Consider the following 17,291-nt stretch of genomic DNA (forward strand, 5'->3'; position numbering starts at 1 on the left):
TTTCAACAAAACTGTCCTTATTGTACTTCCTTGTAGAACGGATTTGAATACATTTGTGAGAAAATGACTTTTGTTTCATACTACTCCTTGTGCAATAGGTTATATAATGATCACTGACACCATACTTGATAACACCATATTTCTTGATTTTTTGCATGTTATTACATATCACATGATCAATTGCTGATTTAGAAGTAGCAGTAACTCTAGTAGGTGTAAAAATCAGCTGTTTAAAACCAGATTGGCTGAGCATTTCGTGATATTTCTTATAATAGGAATCAAAACGAATACTGCACATGTTCATATCGCCAAGAATAATAACATCGTTATCATTTGGAATTTTAGTTATGACATTATCCAACCTATCAGTAAAGTCAAATTCAGAATGTGTCTGTGACCTATAACAAACACCTATGATAACAGGTTTAGACTTGGGGAAAAGAATTTCAACCCATACTGCTTCAAGTTTAGAGTCTTGGAGGTCAGTTCTTTCATTAAAAGCAAGACTGGAATTCACATAAATGCAGACCCCACCACCATCTCTGTTGCGATCATTTCGAATCACAGAAAAACCTGGAATCTCAATTTCGCAGTTGCTAATTGAGTCATCAAGCCAGCTCTCACTGATGGCAAAAATGCTGGGCTTGATTTCAGATGCCAAAAGTTTGATTTCAGACATTTTGGGAGACATGGATCTTGCATTTAGGTGGATGCAGTGAAAGCCTTTTGTGCGAAAATGATTATAACTGTCAGTATCAATTAAAGTTTGTAAATCTGATTCTGATGCTTCATGATTATTATTTGAAACATGTTCACTTAGGTCGTCATGATCATATGTAGGCTCACTTGATGAGGCTCTGATGTTACGGTTTTCACGATTACGATTCTTCCTACGAGTGAGACGTGTGGCATTTAATTTCAGTTCTTTCACCCTCTGCCAGTCTTCAGTTGGCATACGGAGATGGGATGTGTTGAAACTCAAGAGGGCTTCCCTAGTGTATTTAATAGGAAGCTTGCTTTGATCAGATGTTGCAGTACAAGGGGGGATAAATAGTTCACTATCATCAAAATGTGGACCAGGATTTGGATTCACATCGCCAGCAATCAGTAGGCGATATCGAAATGTAGCTGTGGAGTTATGGTAGATGTTAATTCTTTTGCCAACATAACGGGTTTCAGTTATTAGCCAAGGTCTATAAACTTGAATGCTTTTGTATGCCATAGGGCATATGACATGATGATTATCACTATCAGTTCCATTTGATATACAAAGTCCACTGATGAGGATGAGTTGAATTAATATAAGTACCATGATGATAACAAATCAAAGTCCTTGAAGAGGCTTATGACTGCATGATTGCCCAAGTGATGATGACCTAAAAGAAAGGTCTATACTATAGCTGAAAATGTCAATGGAGTTTATAGCTGTGATTATCTCAATGTAGAAATACTTGCAGTGCACTGTGTATGTAGACCAGAGTTCCAAATTCAGGGAGAGGAAAATCATAAAATGTTAAAAACTCACTAAATGTAGACATTTGAGTCATATAAGTTGTCCTGCAGATGCTAGATGCTTAGGTAGACCACTGGTTAAAAAACAAACACACAACAAACACTATTTCCACTACAATCATGCAATATTGTGAGAGCTTTGCGAGAGCTGTTGTTACACGCTCATCACCACTCCCTAAACCTGTAGTCTCTTACTACACTTGTGTGTGGTGGACCATACTTATCCTAACACACTTGTGTGGTGGATCATACAAGGAGGAGACGTCCTTGGTAATGAGTGCTAGTGTAGATAGAGTAGTATCAGCACATAGTATACCACGTAGAGTTAGGTGGACAACCGACTTGTGAGATAACAGGTTAGCGTCCTGGTCTACCTTCAAGCGGTAAGGGTTGTTAACCCTTTGATTTAATTCAATGTGGACGGACAGACCAGGGTGGCTAGGCATATTGAGTCGCAGTGTCTAGTTTAATTGAGCATCAAAGAGGAGCCTACATCAACCTACTGAATTCCACTTGGTAGTGACCTGCAGGGAGAGAAGTTAAGGTCCTTCACCACCCGCTTTAGTATAAAAAGACCACTAAACCCAACAACATGAGTCAAATTTACAGCACCAGGATTAAAGAACCTGATATTAACCAGCCACAATTTCCCAAGGGCTGGAAATCCAAGAGCATGATGATGCATCAACCTCAAAGCGTATTGGAAGGGATGATGATCTTCCTTCATCAAGGGAAACACCATACCGATCTGCAATTCGACGGGCTGCTGCTGATGAACCTGAAGGAAAGAGGGCTTTTTAAGACGCAAAAGCAATCAATTGGGATAGGCACATGGAATGTGCGCACAATGCATCAAAACTCGCTGAAACCCATTTCACAATACAAGGAGAATTCAAACAAGGTGGACTCCAATTTCTTTGCTCAAGCTACAGAGATACGGTACCCACAGAAAAAGAGTGGCTTTGGTGCTAAACAAAAATGCACAGAAGTCACTTTTAGGATGATATAGTCCAATCACTCAGAGAATAATCTCAGCCAGGCTGCGGACCGAAGTAGTAGCAGCAACAATTATCCAGGTCTATGCACCAAATACCAGCAACACTGAAGATGAAATGGATGAGTTCTACGAAGATCTACAATGAACTACAAATGAAGCCCAATCCCAAGACATGTTGATAGTGATGGGAGATTTCAATTCCAAAGTAGGCAAGGATTGGGAACCATGGAATGGTATACTTGGGAAATTTGGTTGTGGTGTACGTGAGAGAAATCAAAGAGGAGAAAATTCCTAAACCTTTGCGCCACCAACAACTTCTGCATATCAAACACCAAATTCAAACATCAAAGTTTAGCCGTGAGTGGACCTGGAAATCCCCAGATGGTTCAACAAAAAACAAAATTGACTTCATTCTTATACAACAAAAATGGAAAAGCTGCATATCAAACTCACGGAGCTCTAGCGCCGATATTGGATCAGACCACCAGATGGTCCTTGCTGATCTAAAACTCGAGCTGAAAGTGAAACTAAGGGCAAACAGACACCCTCGTTACGAGGTTACAAAACTTAAATCAAATCGGAAGAGACTAGAGAGACACATGAAGTGACAATGGTAGATTCCAAGTACAACTTTTTAAATAAGGAAATAAAATGCAAGTCGAAAGAGTGTAGAGATAATTGGCTGCAACAACTGTGCAAAGAAGTGGATGATGCGCATGAAGCCAAGAAACCCAAGCATAGATATATTCCGCCATAAAAAAAAACAATCACAGGGACTCGCTCACATCAATGTGAAGTGTCAAAGACAAAAATTGCAAAGTTCTAACTGAAGACAAGGCAGTCAAGGATAGATGGAAAGAAAGTTTTGAAGAATTATTCAATAAAGACAGTCAGTGATGACACCTCCATCCTCCAAACAATTCCAACCATTCCTGAAGAAGGGGAGGAAGCAAACATCCTGATAGACGAAGTTCGTGCAGCCATCAGACATCTCAAAACAGGAAAATCCCCTGGATTTGATGGGATCTCAGCAGAGGAACTGAAAGCTACAGGAGAACCAGGTGTCAGGATCATACACAAACTGAGAATATGGGACACAGGTGAAATTCTGGGGACGAGCTGTTATTGTCCCAATTTTTAAGAAAGAGGACAACTTAGACTGCTTTAACTACAGGGGCATCAGCCTCCTTAGCCTTGCAGGAAAAATAAACTGTAGTATACTCCACAAAAGAATGCAAACACAGAGGACATACATGCTGAATCCCAAACAGGCTTTCGACCGGGAAGAAGCACCATAGATCAACTCTTCATTCTAAGACAACTGGCTGCTATAGACTACTAGAAGGCCTTCGAAACTGTGTGGCAAGAGAAGAGGGTCTTTTTGGCAAGCCATGCGACACCTGGACTACTGGTCAAAGACCGTCGATCTTCTGAGAGCACTCTATGGAACATCTCAAAGCACTGTAAGGGTCAATGGAGAGCTTACACCTTGGTTTACCACTGGGACAGGAATTCGTCAAGGATGCATTCTGTCTCCACAACTTTTCAACATTCTGCTGGAACTAGTGCTAATGTTGGCTATCCAAGATGAACAGATAGGTGCAAAAGTGCAAGGGCAACACATCAATAATCTCCGCTTCGCAGACGATATTGTCCTCTTGGCTGAAACAAAAGAAGATCTACAGGTCCTGGTTACAAGAGTCGATACATTCAACAAGAAGTTTGGACTTATATTAATATTGGTCACCAACAGAGATAAAGTGCAACTTGATATTCTGATTCGGACGGGAAACCTCTCAAGCAGGTGCAGGATTTCACCCGGGGATTTCATATACCTGGGAGGGGTAATATCAGAAACCCCCAGCAATGAAAATGATATCAAACGTAAGATAGATCTTGCTATGGGATCCATGCAGAAGCTGAACCCCATTTGGAAGTCGAAAGATATCAAGAATTCAACCAAACTTGAATTATACCGAGTACTGGTCTAAACCTGGACACTCAAGAAGATATTATGAGTCACAAGAAGGGAAAGAAATGATCAGAAACACTAACATCCGGGAGCTGCTACGTTACCCCAAAGAACTAACGGCAACGAAAAAACTCAAATATTTTGGTCATGTGAAAAGAATGAGCAACTCCCGATATCCAAAAATCCTGCTCGAAGGTCACATAGAAGGCAACAGACCCAGAGAAAGACTTGTTGAGAAAAAGTGGCTTGAGGACATCAAGCACTTCTGTACAGAGACAGTTATACCATTAGTAGTAGCGGCAGGACATCTATGGAGACAGCTATGGAGACTCAAACTAGTTGAAAAGCCATCTCCGGGACCTACCCCAGGAGGACGGCTTTAAGTCAACTTAAACGTTATGTGTAAAACGTTTTGTGTTGGCTGGGATAGTATATGAAGTGAAAGTTTATACAAATTGTTTCATTTCGCCCGAAGCGTGCGATAATTTGTTATTCTACATTATTTTATAGCCAAATCAAGGTGTTATACCGAATATGTGTGTATTTCAACAGTACTAAGAACAAAGAATATCAGTCTTTTTTCTTTTTTTTCTTGTCAGCCCCCCTCCGTCAGGCATGCCAGCAATGAATAATTGATTCAAATAATTATTATTAATTTTTTGAAAGCTAAAGGTAAACTTGTGATCACCAACACTGTGCATTTACAAATAATCAAGCCACTGTAGATCATCCAAGTTTGTCGAGGTGTTCCTTTCCCATGGTGACTTCGATGAGCCAGAAGTTAATGAATTTCTGGATCCATTTTCACCTTCATCATTGACATCAAGACAAAGAGGGCTTCCTGGTGGAGACGACGATAAAATATCGACTTGATGTGCAACCTGGATTTGCGAAGAAAGGCTGCTGACATTCACTGAACTACCATTATAGTCGAGACAAGCTTCACCGACACCGTCCGTACTTTCCACCAAAGGTGCAGAAGGCGCCAGTATGTTTGGAATGTTCCTAGTAACTTCAGTATTGATATCAACAGTCGTCACGGTTTCAGTGGTAGCGATTTCAACCTGTTCCTTGCTGTTTCCAAACAACAGATTAACACCAATGATCTTGCAGTTGAAGACTTTGACACCTCCATCTCTTTCAGCCACCATTAATGTCTTGTTATCGTCAGTCACAGCAAGACCCATTGGATGTGATACTTCCTTGGTGATGCAATCAAGGTATTGACCAGAAATGGAATAGCAGTAGATGCCTTTGTCAGATATTGTTGTTCCATTGTTGGAGACGATGATGGTGCCTTCTGTACAACAAACACCACGAGGCCACCAATGCGATACCGTTTCAGGTGCATTGAGCCTGAATAGCATTTTCCCTCCGCGATCTACGACTTGTATCGTCTGAGGATCTGAGGAACTTACAACTATTGTGTTCAGACGGGTCACTGAGAGGTACTGAGGTCGGAGAGCGACCTTAACACTACTTAGACGGACACCGTCTTGAGTGTAAGTCAAGATATACCCATCCTTGTTCATTGGACATCCAATCAGCAGATTGCCATTGTTATCTAGAGTCAAACCCGCGAGCATTATTTTCTTGGCAGAATTGGTAGATGACTTGTCTTCTGGCAAAGTAACACTGAATTTGTCTTTGGTGTAAGTAGAAGCGTGAATAGTTGTCACGCAATTGGTCTGGTCCGTCACGAAGTAGGTTCCATCGGCACTGACTGCAACAGCAAATGGTGACGTTGATTGGTGACCATCGCTGAACTTCACCTGATGTATCAGTTTGCCTTTCCTGCAGTAGACTTTCAGTCGTGCACCTCCGTAATCTGTTGCTGCAATGTCTCCATTTGGGCATATGGCAATGCCCTGTGCTGCACCAAATTTGCCGAGCTCGCTTTGCAGAATCCATTCTCGGTTTTTTTGTGTTGACTCTAAAAAACAAACCAAATTGAAATTTATATCAAAACAATATAAGCAAGACTCGCCTTCCAAAAACAAATCAGGATCCATACATGTTTAGGAAAAAAAAACCAATTAAATAAAAAACCATGTACGATTGAGATGACTGGCAAGAGTCTTACCGATACCAGTGTTTTCTGGACTAGTGCATGCAACTTTACACATGTTACACTTATGAAGGCTTATCCAAAAAGTGTATGAGAACGGTTTCCCATTTTTCCTACTTTCGCTATAAGCCAGAGAGAGCCAATCTATCTAATTTTAACTGAATGTTCCAACTTTTCTATATATGAGAACAGAATTGGTCACGGTAGCGTATAGCGTCACATGAGATGCAAAGGCTGATCCAAGAGAAGGACCTTATCATCATGCTTACCTTTGTTAAGACACTTATGAATGCTTCTCCGTTTGAGTACTTCCAATATATTTGTGATGGTTGGTCTCTTGAAGCGGTCCTCTAACCAACACTGTCTCATAAGGGACGCAAACTCTCCCGGGCAATCCTCTGGAATCGGTAGACGTTTTTGATACTGGCACACTTGGTATAGAATATTCCCTCGTGGTTGTCCCGCAAAAGGAATCTGTTTTGTCACTATCTCCCAAAGTACAACTCCATATGCAAATATATCGAGTTTTGGTGATAAAATTCCTTCAGTGAAAACTTCAGGTGCCATATACGCAGCTGTGCCTCTTTCTGTCGCATGATTAGTAGTCTTGTCCCCCAACCTTGCTAATCCAAAATCTGTCAACTTCAAAACATTTCCATTGGCTATAAGATAATTATCCGATTTGATATCTTTATGTATGACACCCTTATGCTGTAGATATTCAATAGCTCTTGCTGCCTGCTCCGCCCATGATCTCTGAAGCTCAAACGGAAGATCGTCTCTATGATTGCTAAGATAATTGCGCAAAGAACCGCCTTCACAGAGTTCCAAGATAAGCATGAAATGTACACGTTCAGGAACTACCCCTATCAGCTTTACGATATTAGGGTGGTCAAGCATAGATAACATATCTAGTTCATGTTCGTCAACTTTGTATAATCTTTTCGCTGCAACATCCAGATCAGCTTTGCCATCTTTCTTCCATATCATATGGAAAACCGTGCCAAATCCTCCATCACCTATTTCTTTTATTGGTGATAAATCGTCTTTATTGATCTCAAAGTAATGTCTTCGGTTGGGTTTGACTTTCTGAAAAGAAAGAGTAAAACACGATTATAACCTTTTTGTTTTTCCTGTCGTTTTGGTTGCCCCCCCCCCCGTTTTGTTGTTGTTGTTGTTGACAATTCCCTACAGTAAAGTGGGTACTCATTTGTGAAAGGTTTGACGAGCTTTTTATTCACATTGTCAGTGTGAATATCAACACATACTTCGTATTGTCTAATAGGACAAATGCTGGGGGTAAATCATCACCCATGGGCAATGCAAAATTTCCAAGGTCACATTTTTCATATACAGGAGCACAGTTATATAAACTGTTCAAGCTTCTCCGATTAAATGATTCAGAAAATGTAACTATAGGTCATCCAATTTGAGAAAGTGCTATATGAAAGGTCATTAAGGTATATGTTTAACACCATTTGACCCAATATTTCTTTGAATTTGTACAAATTAGATTTGAATCATGATTTTAAATATTCCAGATATACATCATTGCTCATTTGAGATCTTTGAGCAGCCAAATATAGTTATCAATCTACATTTTAAATGTTGATAGAAAACAAATTCTGTTTTGAGGTTTAATGTTTTGTAGTATACTTTTTGCACATTTCGACTGTGGTTCAACCTGGGGGCTCCATTATTTAATATAATAACATGTATTGAATTTACTATAAGAATTGCTTTTAATTATAGCTGGGAAGTATGTCAATATAATTATGATAATTCAGGGTAGCCATTTACTACCAAATGTTAGTATTAAATTTAACAATTTCACGGCTTTTTCTGAGGAATATAGCGGAAACACTTGTAAATATCACAAATACAATAGGTTTATAATTGGTTAGGAAATACTTGATATTTTTAGTGTGATGTGCCCTGAGTAATCCCTTCTCATTCATCAAGTTGATCAAAACAAATCGAATCATATCTAATTTTGGATTGTTGGGAAATCCCCTGCTCTCTAGAAAGTTCAGTGTATTGCACCATTTGGGTGAATCCCCGATAATGTAAAGTGAATATGACATCATGTTTGGAAAACCCCAGGAAGTGATGCAATGAGAAAGGTTAATGTTTAATTAATATTTGGGAATTCCCAGTTTGCTCATCTAAATGCATTGCCTAATGCTAATCGGAAATTCCCATTTCTAAAATAAGCTGCATGTGTCAGAATGGTCTATTAATAGATTGTGAGTATAAAAGGTGAAAGCAATTTAGTTTGCTCTTGGCAGAATATGATGAGAGATTGTAGATTCCCTATAATGTGTTGGTCGTCGTGCTTCAAAAGGAGGCACATTTGAACCAGTTTGCATAAGCAATAATGTGCTATTTTAATACAGCAACGAAGGAGATTTCGAGTACATAAAGGTACAAAGTTCTTCTGTCGACTTGCTGGAGTCTGGTTTATAAAACAACACATCTGTCAATAAAACAAATCAGTGCAGGAAAAAGCATGTTTCCGGAAGAAAGAGGGTGATTGGCGAAAGAAGTAGCCTATCTTAGCTGGAGAAAGTGTCAACTGTGCAAGGAGTTGAGCGTTTGGAGAAAGCATAATCATTTCTGTGCGAGGATTTTACGCAAAGGATATATAAAGGCAAGTGTACAATGGACTTCATTGAACAGTGATTTTCGTAGAATAAGCGAACAAGAATATATACATCAGCCAGCCAGAACATTGTACCAGAACACTTTTTAAAAGGTTATGAACTATTTTATACTGTTGTGATTTGGTAGTTCACAGCATCTTACGAATGGTACTGTGAGCTTTGGCAAAAACTGCATTGCTCAATTCATAGCGAGTGTGTAGAAGAATTAAAATATCACAGATATACTTTTAAAGGTGCTGCGGTTCTTGAGTTACGTTGTAAATAGGGCTGAAACAACAACACTTTTGTAAGACGTACATAACTCATTAACAAAAATAAATTAAGCAAGTTTGCAAAGTATACGATTTGTAGAATGAACTTTTGTAAAACATCAAGGTGTTATTTTTCAATAATATATTGATCTAGATAATAAAAATCAATTTTTAGGTTGCTTCGACCAACAATACCCCGTCTACCCTTAATCATCAGAAGAAGACTGGTGGTTAAGTACTAATTCATATGAATATTGTGATTGTATGTGCATTTATTGCTCATGTACCAATCATATTTTACTTTTAATTAAAGACCAGATATTGTTAACTTAATCAAACAGTGTATTTTATTCTTTTCAATTGCTGAGAAGCAAACAGATTTTCATAATTCTTTATCAAATAATTTCAATACATTTTGGAAAATGCAACTCAATCAAAGTAAATTTACTGTTTATTGTTTTAACTTTGCTATTATGAATCGTTTGAAATGCACTTTTAGTTGTATTTTGACATATTTCACAGTACTTCCCTTGTCTTTCTTAAATTTTCCGATTTAATATTTAATCAAAAAGTTTGATTTTCCAATCTTTTGCCTCTTGTTAAAGATATCATTTTTCAGTCGCACGATTGAATTTTGCCAGGATGCCATCCCTGTAATTTTCCCTAATTTGATTGTAAAATAATAAATAATAAATCGTATATTGCCCACCCAGGAAATGATCCTTATTTACTTCCCCGGCCAGTTAAAATTCCACTGACCATCCAAAACTCAAACCTTTAGTTCTTATAGTTTACTGGTCCAGTGCTTAAAAACTAACATTTCTCTTAAATTTGACCAGATTTGATTGATTTTTGATCACACCTCGAAAATCTATTGCCTATGGTGACAATAGATACCAGCAAACAGAAATCATCATGATCATCTATAAACATGAAAGTAATGTACAGTCGACATTATAATAGTGCCCAAGTTTTTATAAAATCTTCCTGGAATATCTTTAACTTTGTCTTTTTAATAATTATTTGGAAACGAGATATCCTTTTAATTTCTCCAAATGTGTTAATGACTTCCAAAATAATCAGCGTAGACAGAACCAATATTCTAATCACTAAATGTTAATTGAATTTGATGAGTTTCATAATTTATACATACCTTAATTTTAGGTGGCATTTTTGTATCACCGTGATCATTTAATTTCGATGCAGTATCACCATATATTTCAGCACTTCTTGAGGCCAAATTCCCATGCAAAAAATATTTTAACAGTGTAGGTCCACATGCCGCATTAAACTACGTCGTACAGTAGTAGCCATGTTTTAAGTTCCTTCTCTTCCGGGCTTCACACAGGAAATGGCCAATAGGTGACATTTAACCTTTCGTACACTTTTAGCTAGGCCTATATCGATTTAAAGAGAATGCAATATATCAAGTCTATATCATAGGCATTATGTTGAAGTTATCATATCATCATATTGATGTCACCCTGGGCTGGCCAAGTATTTTGTTGTTTTTGCAACATGTTTTTGTCAGCTGCCCTAATGACCCCAAGTTCCTATTTTAAGACCTCACCCTCTTATTTTAAACACAAATTCCTCACCCAAAGACCCCTTCTTGAACCTTGGTAAAGCCGAATAAAGGCAGATGATCATGCCCCCGTCATGCCTTGACCTGGTGTGTATTACATGTAGATCGTCCATTGTTTGCAGGGCAAGACATGCAAAATGACTATCATTGGTTTTTTATTGTTTGCTTTGCAATTTTCCAGCCTTGCCCTCTGTCACACCCCGGGATGCTTCACAATTATTTACTCGTTGTTATATTTTGTGGTGTCATAAAATATATTTACCCTTGCTTTCGTGCCCTGCGGGGCTTTTCTATAAAAACTCCTTGGTTACATAGTTGCCTTTATGCATCTTCTCTGCTTTATGTTAGGGGATTATCGAAGCTCAAGCGAGGCGTAGCCAAACTCCCGTTGTACAAGTGTTAAGCGTGATACCCGCGGCCCGATTTTTGAGATCTGATAATATACAATACAGTATAGGCCTAAATCATTTTAATTATTGCATACCGGTATTTCATATGCATGGCATACGGTAAGTGGATGGCTTAAAATGTTATTGTAAAATATTTTTTCCAAACATTTTTTTGCCAAATATGTTGTCAACACTGATATAACATTATATTAGAATATTTGCAAAAGGTTATCAGCAAATGTTTTTAAATGTTAAGAAAACGTTTTATACCCAACCCAACATTTAAACGTTTTCTGACAACCTTTTGCGAATGTAGTCGAAAACGTTTTGTGTTTGCTGGAAATGCGGCTCAATATATTGTCGATTTTGATGTGCTACTGAGGTAACGAAACAAACTATTATTTTATAGATTTATCATGGTATGGCCAGTAATTTGGGACTATTTTCAACAAAATCGGAGCATTTTTCAATTTTGCTCAATGTGGTGCCAACCCAGCAAACACAAAAACGTTTTAAAAACGTTTTAAATAAGTTATATTTTGGCTTTTGGTTTAGGTAAAAACGTTTTAAAAACATTAAAATGTCGGGTTATATAAAGGTCATTAAAACGTTTTGTATGAAAACACACTACAACAATATTTTTTAAATGTTTTCAAAAAATGTTATTTTAAACTATTTTTGCAAACATTTTTGGCAAATATTTTGTCAATACTTAAATAACATTATGTTAAAATATTTGAACCCAGCAAACACAGAAATATTCTTAAAATGTTTTTTTCAAAACCTTTTAATAACATTTAAATGTCGGGTTATGTAAAGGTCACGTCATGAAAACGTTTATAAAACGTTATTGCGAATATTTTGGGCAAACATTTTTCGCAAAATATTTTTTCAACCACAAAATAACATTTTGTTTAGAATGTTTTGTATCAAGTTTTCAAGAATGTTTTTGGAATGTTATTAACACGTTTTTATACCCTTTATATAACCCGACATTTAAATGTTTCCTGTAAAACATTTTTGTTTGCTGAGCAAAAAAATATAAAAAAATGTTTTTTAAGGTTATGAAAACGTTTTATACTCTTAATATACCCTTTATATAACCCGACATTTAAACGTTTTCTGACAACCTTTTATAACCTTTAGCGAATAATGTCGAAAACGTTTTGTGTTTGCTGGGAAAACTATAGACATAGCCTAGTACGTCACAATGTTACATTTTTATTGTATTATGGGGTTCAAACTCATTGATAACAAATCTCATGACCATCATGACCATGGGAACATTTGGCAGGGGTCGGGTCAAAGGTTACACAGAGGTCAAATCTTAGAAGTGCATTTACTGGACATCTGTAAGGGGTATGGGCTCAAACTTGGTGACAATAAATTTCATGACCTAGAAAGGAAGGTTTTTTTTAAATTTCAAACTCTAATGGTGACCCGCAGGTCAAATTGCTAGAATTGTACATTAAACACAACTAAACAGACACAATGCAATTTGCAGGCAGCAGCTTAATCAGCGCCAATATTGCAACATTGAAACAAACAACTATACAAACATCCAATCCAACCCAACCCCATCCCCCAGTAGGCAATGAGGATAAAGTGCCTTGCCCAAGGACACAGCACGTTGGCACGAGCGGGGCTCGAACTCACAACCTATGTATTATCAGTCGGGCACCTTATCCACTCGGCCACACGTGCTCCCTAGGGAAAATTTCGAAACATTTGTAGGGGTTAGGTCAAATGCCATCTTAGGCCAAATCTTAGAATTTCATTATCTGGACATACAAGGCTCATACTCAGTGACAACAATCCTCGTGACCAGGGGAACAATTTGGAACATTTTGAAGGGTCAGGTACCTAATAGATTCACCTGACAGCTCCTGAGGTAACGAAACATCCTATATAGAACAAACTATTATTTTATAGATTTATCATGGTATGGCCAGTAATTTGGGACTATTTTCAACAAAATCGGAGCATTTTTCAATTTTGTTCAATGTGGTGCCAAAACTATAGACATAGCCTAGTACGTCACAATGTTACATTTTTTATTGTATTATCTGGACATCTGTAGGGGTATGGGGTTCAAACTCATTGATAACAAATCTCATGACCATCATGACCATGGGAACATTTGGCAGGGGTCGGGTCAAAGGTTACACAGAGGTCAAATCTTAGAAGTGCATTTACTGGACATCTGTAAGGGGTATGGGCTCAAACTTGGTGACAATAAATTTCATGACCTGGGGAAAATTTTGAAACATTTGTAGGGGTTAGGTCAAATGCCATCTTAGGCCAAATCTTAGAATTTCATTATCTGGACATACAAGGCTCATACTCAGTGACAACAATCCTCGTGACCAGGGGAACAATTTTGAACATTTTGAAGGGTCAGGTCAAAGGACATCCGGAGCTAAATCTTAGAATTGTGTTATCTGGACATCTGTAAGAGGTAACTACAACAGGTTCAATATATCATTAGTACCTAATACATTCACCTGACAGCTCCCACACACCCACCACATCCCCCACCACAGCTAGGTTTGTGCATGTGGTCTGTGACCACAATTTACGTCTAGTTGCTTCTAGAATCCAAATCGTTGGGGCAAACTCAAAACTTGGAAATAAGAATGGATGGGTGATGGGTCTTGACGTGAGGTAGAAAACATCATGTGATACAATTGTATACCTATAGTCTTCTTCCACAAATATTGAGTTAAAGAGGATTTTTGTTCATTCATAAAATCTGCTTTGCAATAAACTTTCTTTCTGGCTAACATATTACATGCTTCTACTTGTACAATGAATGGAAAATTACCAAATTTCGGTAGCCATTTATAACACATCTGCTTACGGAACTGGCACTTGCAGTAATTATTAGTGGAAGAAGGGCCCAACTCTAGTTGTACCGTTGCCATGGAAACATCATATATAATTTCGAATGTATGTTTTACTGTATGTTCACGTATTAAAGCTCACCATTATTATATTAGGCCCTACCCATATTATATTATCCGCCCGGACCGACTAAACCATGACCACCATGACCACATTTTACATTGGAAGAAAGAAAGAAGATTTTGGAGCTTGGCAATACATGTATATCAGGTGTGCCAACTGATATTAACAAAGCGCGAAATGTAGGAAAACAAATGATAAAATTCAAATAAAGAATACATTACCTTTTACTTACGTAGAACTGATAAAATCAAAAACTCGTTTCAATAATGACAAATTGGCAATATATAGGCTTAATATAGAGGACTTCTCCTTTCTTCTATTTCAACACAAAGAACACTTTATTAGAGTGTTTAGGTAATCTACTCAAAGTCAAATGCTTCCTTCTATTTGTATGGACAAAATACAGACACAATATATATTGTTGCATTGCATTTGTAAACAAGTATGAAAGTGTGGTGTGATGTTTATAAATGGAATTAAATCCAGTCGAAAGCACTTAAGGGACAGATATATCTAGCTATAGGTATATTTTTTCTAATTTTTAAAATTGCATTAGCTATTGTTACTTCTAGTCAAAAAGGGTTATTCCTATTCAAATCCATACACCCCGTACGGACCTTATTAATCTTCCACACAGGGGTGTGAATTTCAAATGGGGTTACCTTTGCTGAATGGGTAACTCTATTTGAAATCTACATGCACGGGGTGGATTAGGGTCTTCCATAGAGGGTGTATGGATTTCAACTGGAATACCACAACCTTGAAGACAGTTGTTGATGATGATGTAAATTTATATAAAAATAGAACAAAACATTAACCAAGCCCTAAAAGCATTTGCACTGTAGATTAACAATAGCAAAATTGAAATTTAATTGTGTAGCTAAATAATAAGGTGCTCTAAAAGCTTCTAAACTGGACTAGCCTTTCAACAAGGCTCTGCCTGGACCACCGTAGTGGGAGCGCCACCGCGGCTTCGCCGCTCGCCCCCCCTAGGATCGCGAGGTCTTTGACAAAGACTAAAACTGGACTTCATTTCAGACAAAGGCAAAAAATAAATCTTATAATTGCAGATTTCTCTTAATAATATGACCTTCATAAAATATGAAAAGAGATTTTCCTTACGTTATATAAGGGAGGGGTGTACTCAAGTTTGGTTTTGTGTGCCGCTGAGAATTTGAAAGTGAACCCATACCAATTTTTCAAGAAACTTGGAGCCATCGATATACCAAAAGTCAACATTTGTGGCCAAATTTAACCCAAATTGTCTCAGTTCTTACAAAATTTCCCAACAATTTTGGGAAAAATCGAAAAAAAAACCCACCCCGAAATTATCTGCAAGAAATTTTTGGTACATCATATTATATAGGGCCTAGCCAGAGATTTCCAGTGGTATAAAAAATCTCAACGTTTTGGGGGATGAGGCTGTGGATCACGAAATTCCCTTTTAACAGAGAAAATGTCAAATAAAAATCAACTATAATTAAATATTTGCCAATATTAAACTCAATGAGCGTTTATGGCGTTTCGACAGTATTTTTTGTGGGACATGAGAGCAAGAAATTTTTGGTACATCATATTATATAGGGCCTAGCCAGAGATTTCCAGTGGTATAAAAAATCTCAACGTTTTGGGGGATGAGGCTGTGGATCACGAAATTCCCTTTTAAAAGGGCATTTCGTGATCCACAGCCTCATCCCCCCACTTTTTTCAAAAAAAGTTGAGATTTTTATATCACTGGAAACCTCTGGCTTCATAATGTTTATGTACAAAATATTTCTTGCAGATTAATTCGTTTAGCAAAGATATCGTGAAATTTGAATTTCGTTCTGGTGCACCAGAACGAAATTACAACGCATTGTCTATGGAGCAGTGTAATACACATAATCATGCATAACTCGCGAATGCAAAATCGGAATCAACTGAAATTTTGGGATTAGGTTTTTTTCGTGGATATCTAATGAAAAATGACATAAATAGAGAATGCTATGATCACGAAATACTCCTTTAACAGAGAAAATGTCAAATAAAAATCAACTATAATTAAATATTTGCCAATATTAAACTTAATGAGCGTTTATGGCGTTTCGACAGTATTTTTGTGGGACATGAGAGCACCTCAGACGTATCGAATTGCATTTTGAATACGAAGCATGTCTTTCTGATATCAAATAATTTTCATTTTTTGAAATTCACGATATAATACAAATTTTATGACAAATTATCAAAATTTGATATTTGATATATAACAGTCCTCGAAGTAAATTTTATAAATCTAATGATATATTCTTAAAGTGTATGTAGCTGGGAGGAAAAGTCGACGATCAATTGAAAATGTTGACCTTTTATATTGAAGATATGGATTTTTTTCCCAAAAAGACCTAATTTTTTTGTGTGTTTTGGGGAAAAATCCATATCTTCAATACGAAAGGTCAAAATTTTCAATTGATCGTCGGCTTTTCATCCCACCTACATACACTTTAAGTATAAATCATCAGATTTATAAATTTTACTTCGAGTAGGCCTACTGTTAAATATCAAAAATATCAATTTTTAATGATTTGTCATAAAATGTGTATTACATTGCGAATTTCACAAAATCAAAATTATTTGATATCAGAAGGACATTCTTCGTATTCAGAATGCAATTCGATATGTCTGATGTGCTCTAATGTCCCACAATAAGGGAGTGTTCATTAATACTTTGGTAGGGGGGGCTGGTCTAACTCAAATTTTTCCCTCGAAAACTTTTTTTGACCCCCCTTGATGGACTGCTTAACTTTTTGACCCCCTCTTTGACAGACAAAACTTTTTGACCCCCCACATTATCATATAACAAACATGCTTAATAGTGTTGTTTCCAGTGGTGTGGTAGCTGAGTCACATGTCA

At 37.3% G+C, this 17,291-nt stretch overlaps 1 protein-coding gene across 1 annotated transcript; it reads right to left on the bottom strand.

Moving 5' to 3' along the window:
* Positions 1 to 3,734: 3,734 nt before the first annotated feature.
* On the bottom strand, positions 3,735 to 10,761 carry LOC140155087 (uncharacterized). Its single transcript, XM_072177786.1, has 3 exons — positions 10,617 to 10,761; positions 6,819 to 7,638; positions 3,735 to 6,414 (listed from the first exon to the last, which is right to left on the bottom strand). The coding sequence occupies exons 1-3, from the start codon at positions 10,632 to 10,634 to the stop codon at positions 5,183 to 5,185; spliced, it is 2,070 nt and encodes a 689-aa protein (XP_072033887.1). The 5' UTR covers positions 10,635 to 10,761; the 3' UTR covers positions 3,735 to 5,182.
* Between the last annotated feature and the right edge of the window lie 6,530 nt (positions 10,762 to 17,291).

This window comes from Amphiura filiformis, chromosome 6 (genome assembly GCF_039555335.1).
Source record: "Amphiura filiformis chromosome 6, Afil_fr2py, whole genome shotgun sequence".
NCBI classification, from domain to species: domain Eukaryota; kingdom Metazoa; phylum Echinodermata; class Ophiuroidea; order Amphilepidida; family Amphiuridae; genus Amphiura; species Amphiura filiformis.

What these genes read in the sequence shown, in the direction of transcription:
- LOC140155087 (XM_072177786.1), bottom strand. An exon ending in TCATAAGTGTCTTAACAAAG is followed by an intron (nt 6,415 to 6,818) that starts GTAAGCATGATG and finishes TTTGTTTTTTAG; the next exon opens with AGTCAACACAAAAAAACCGA.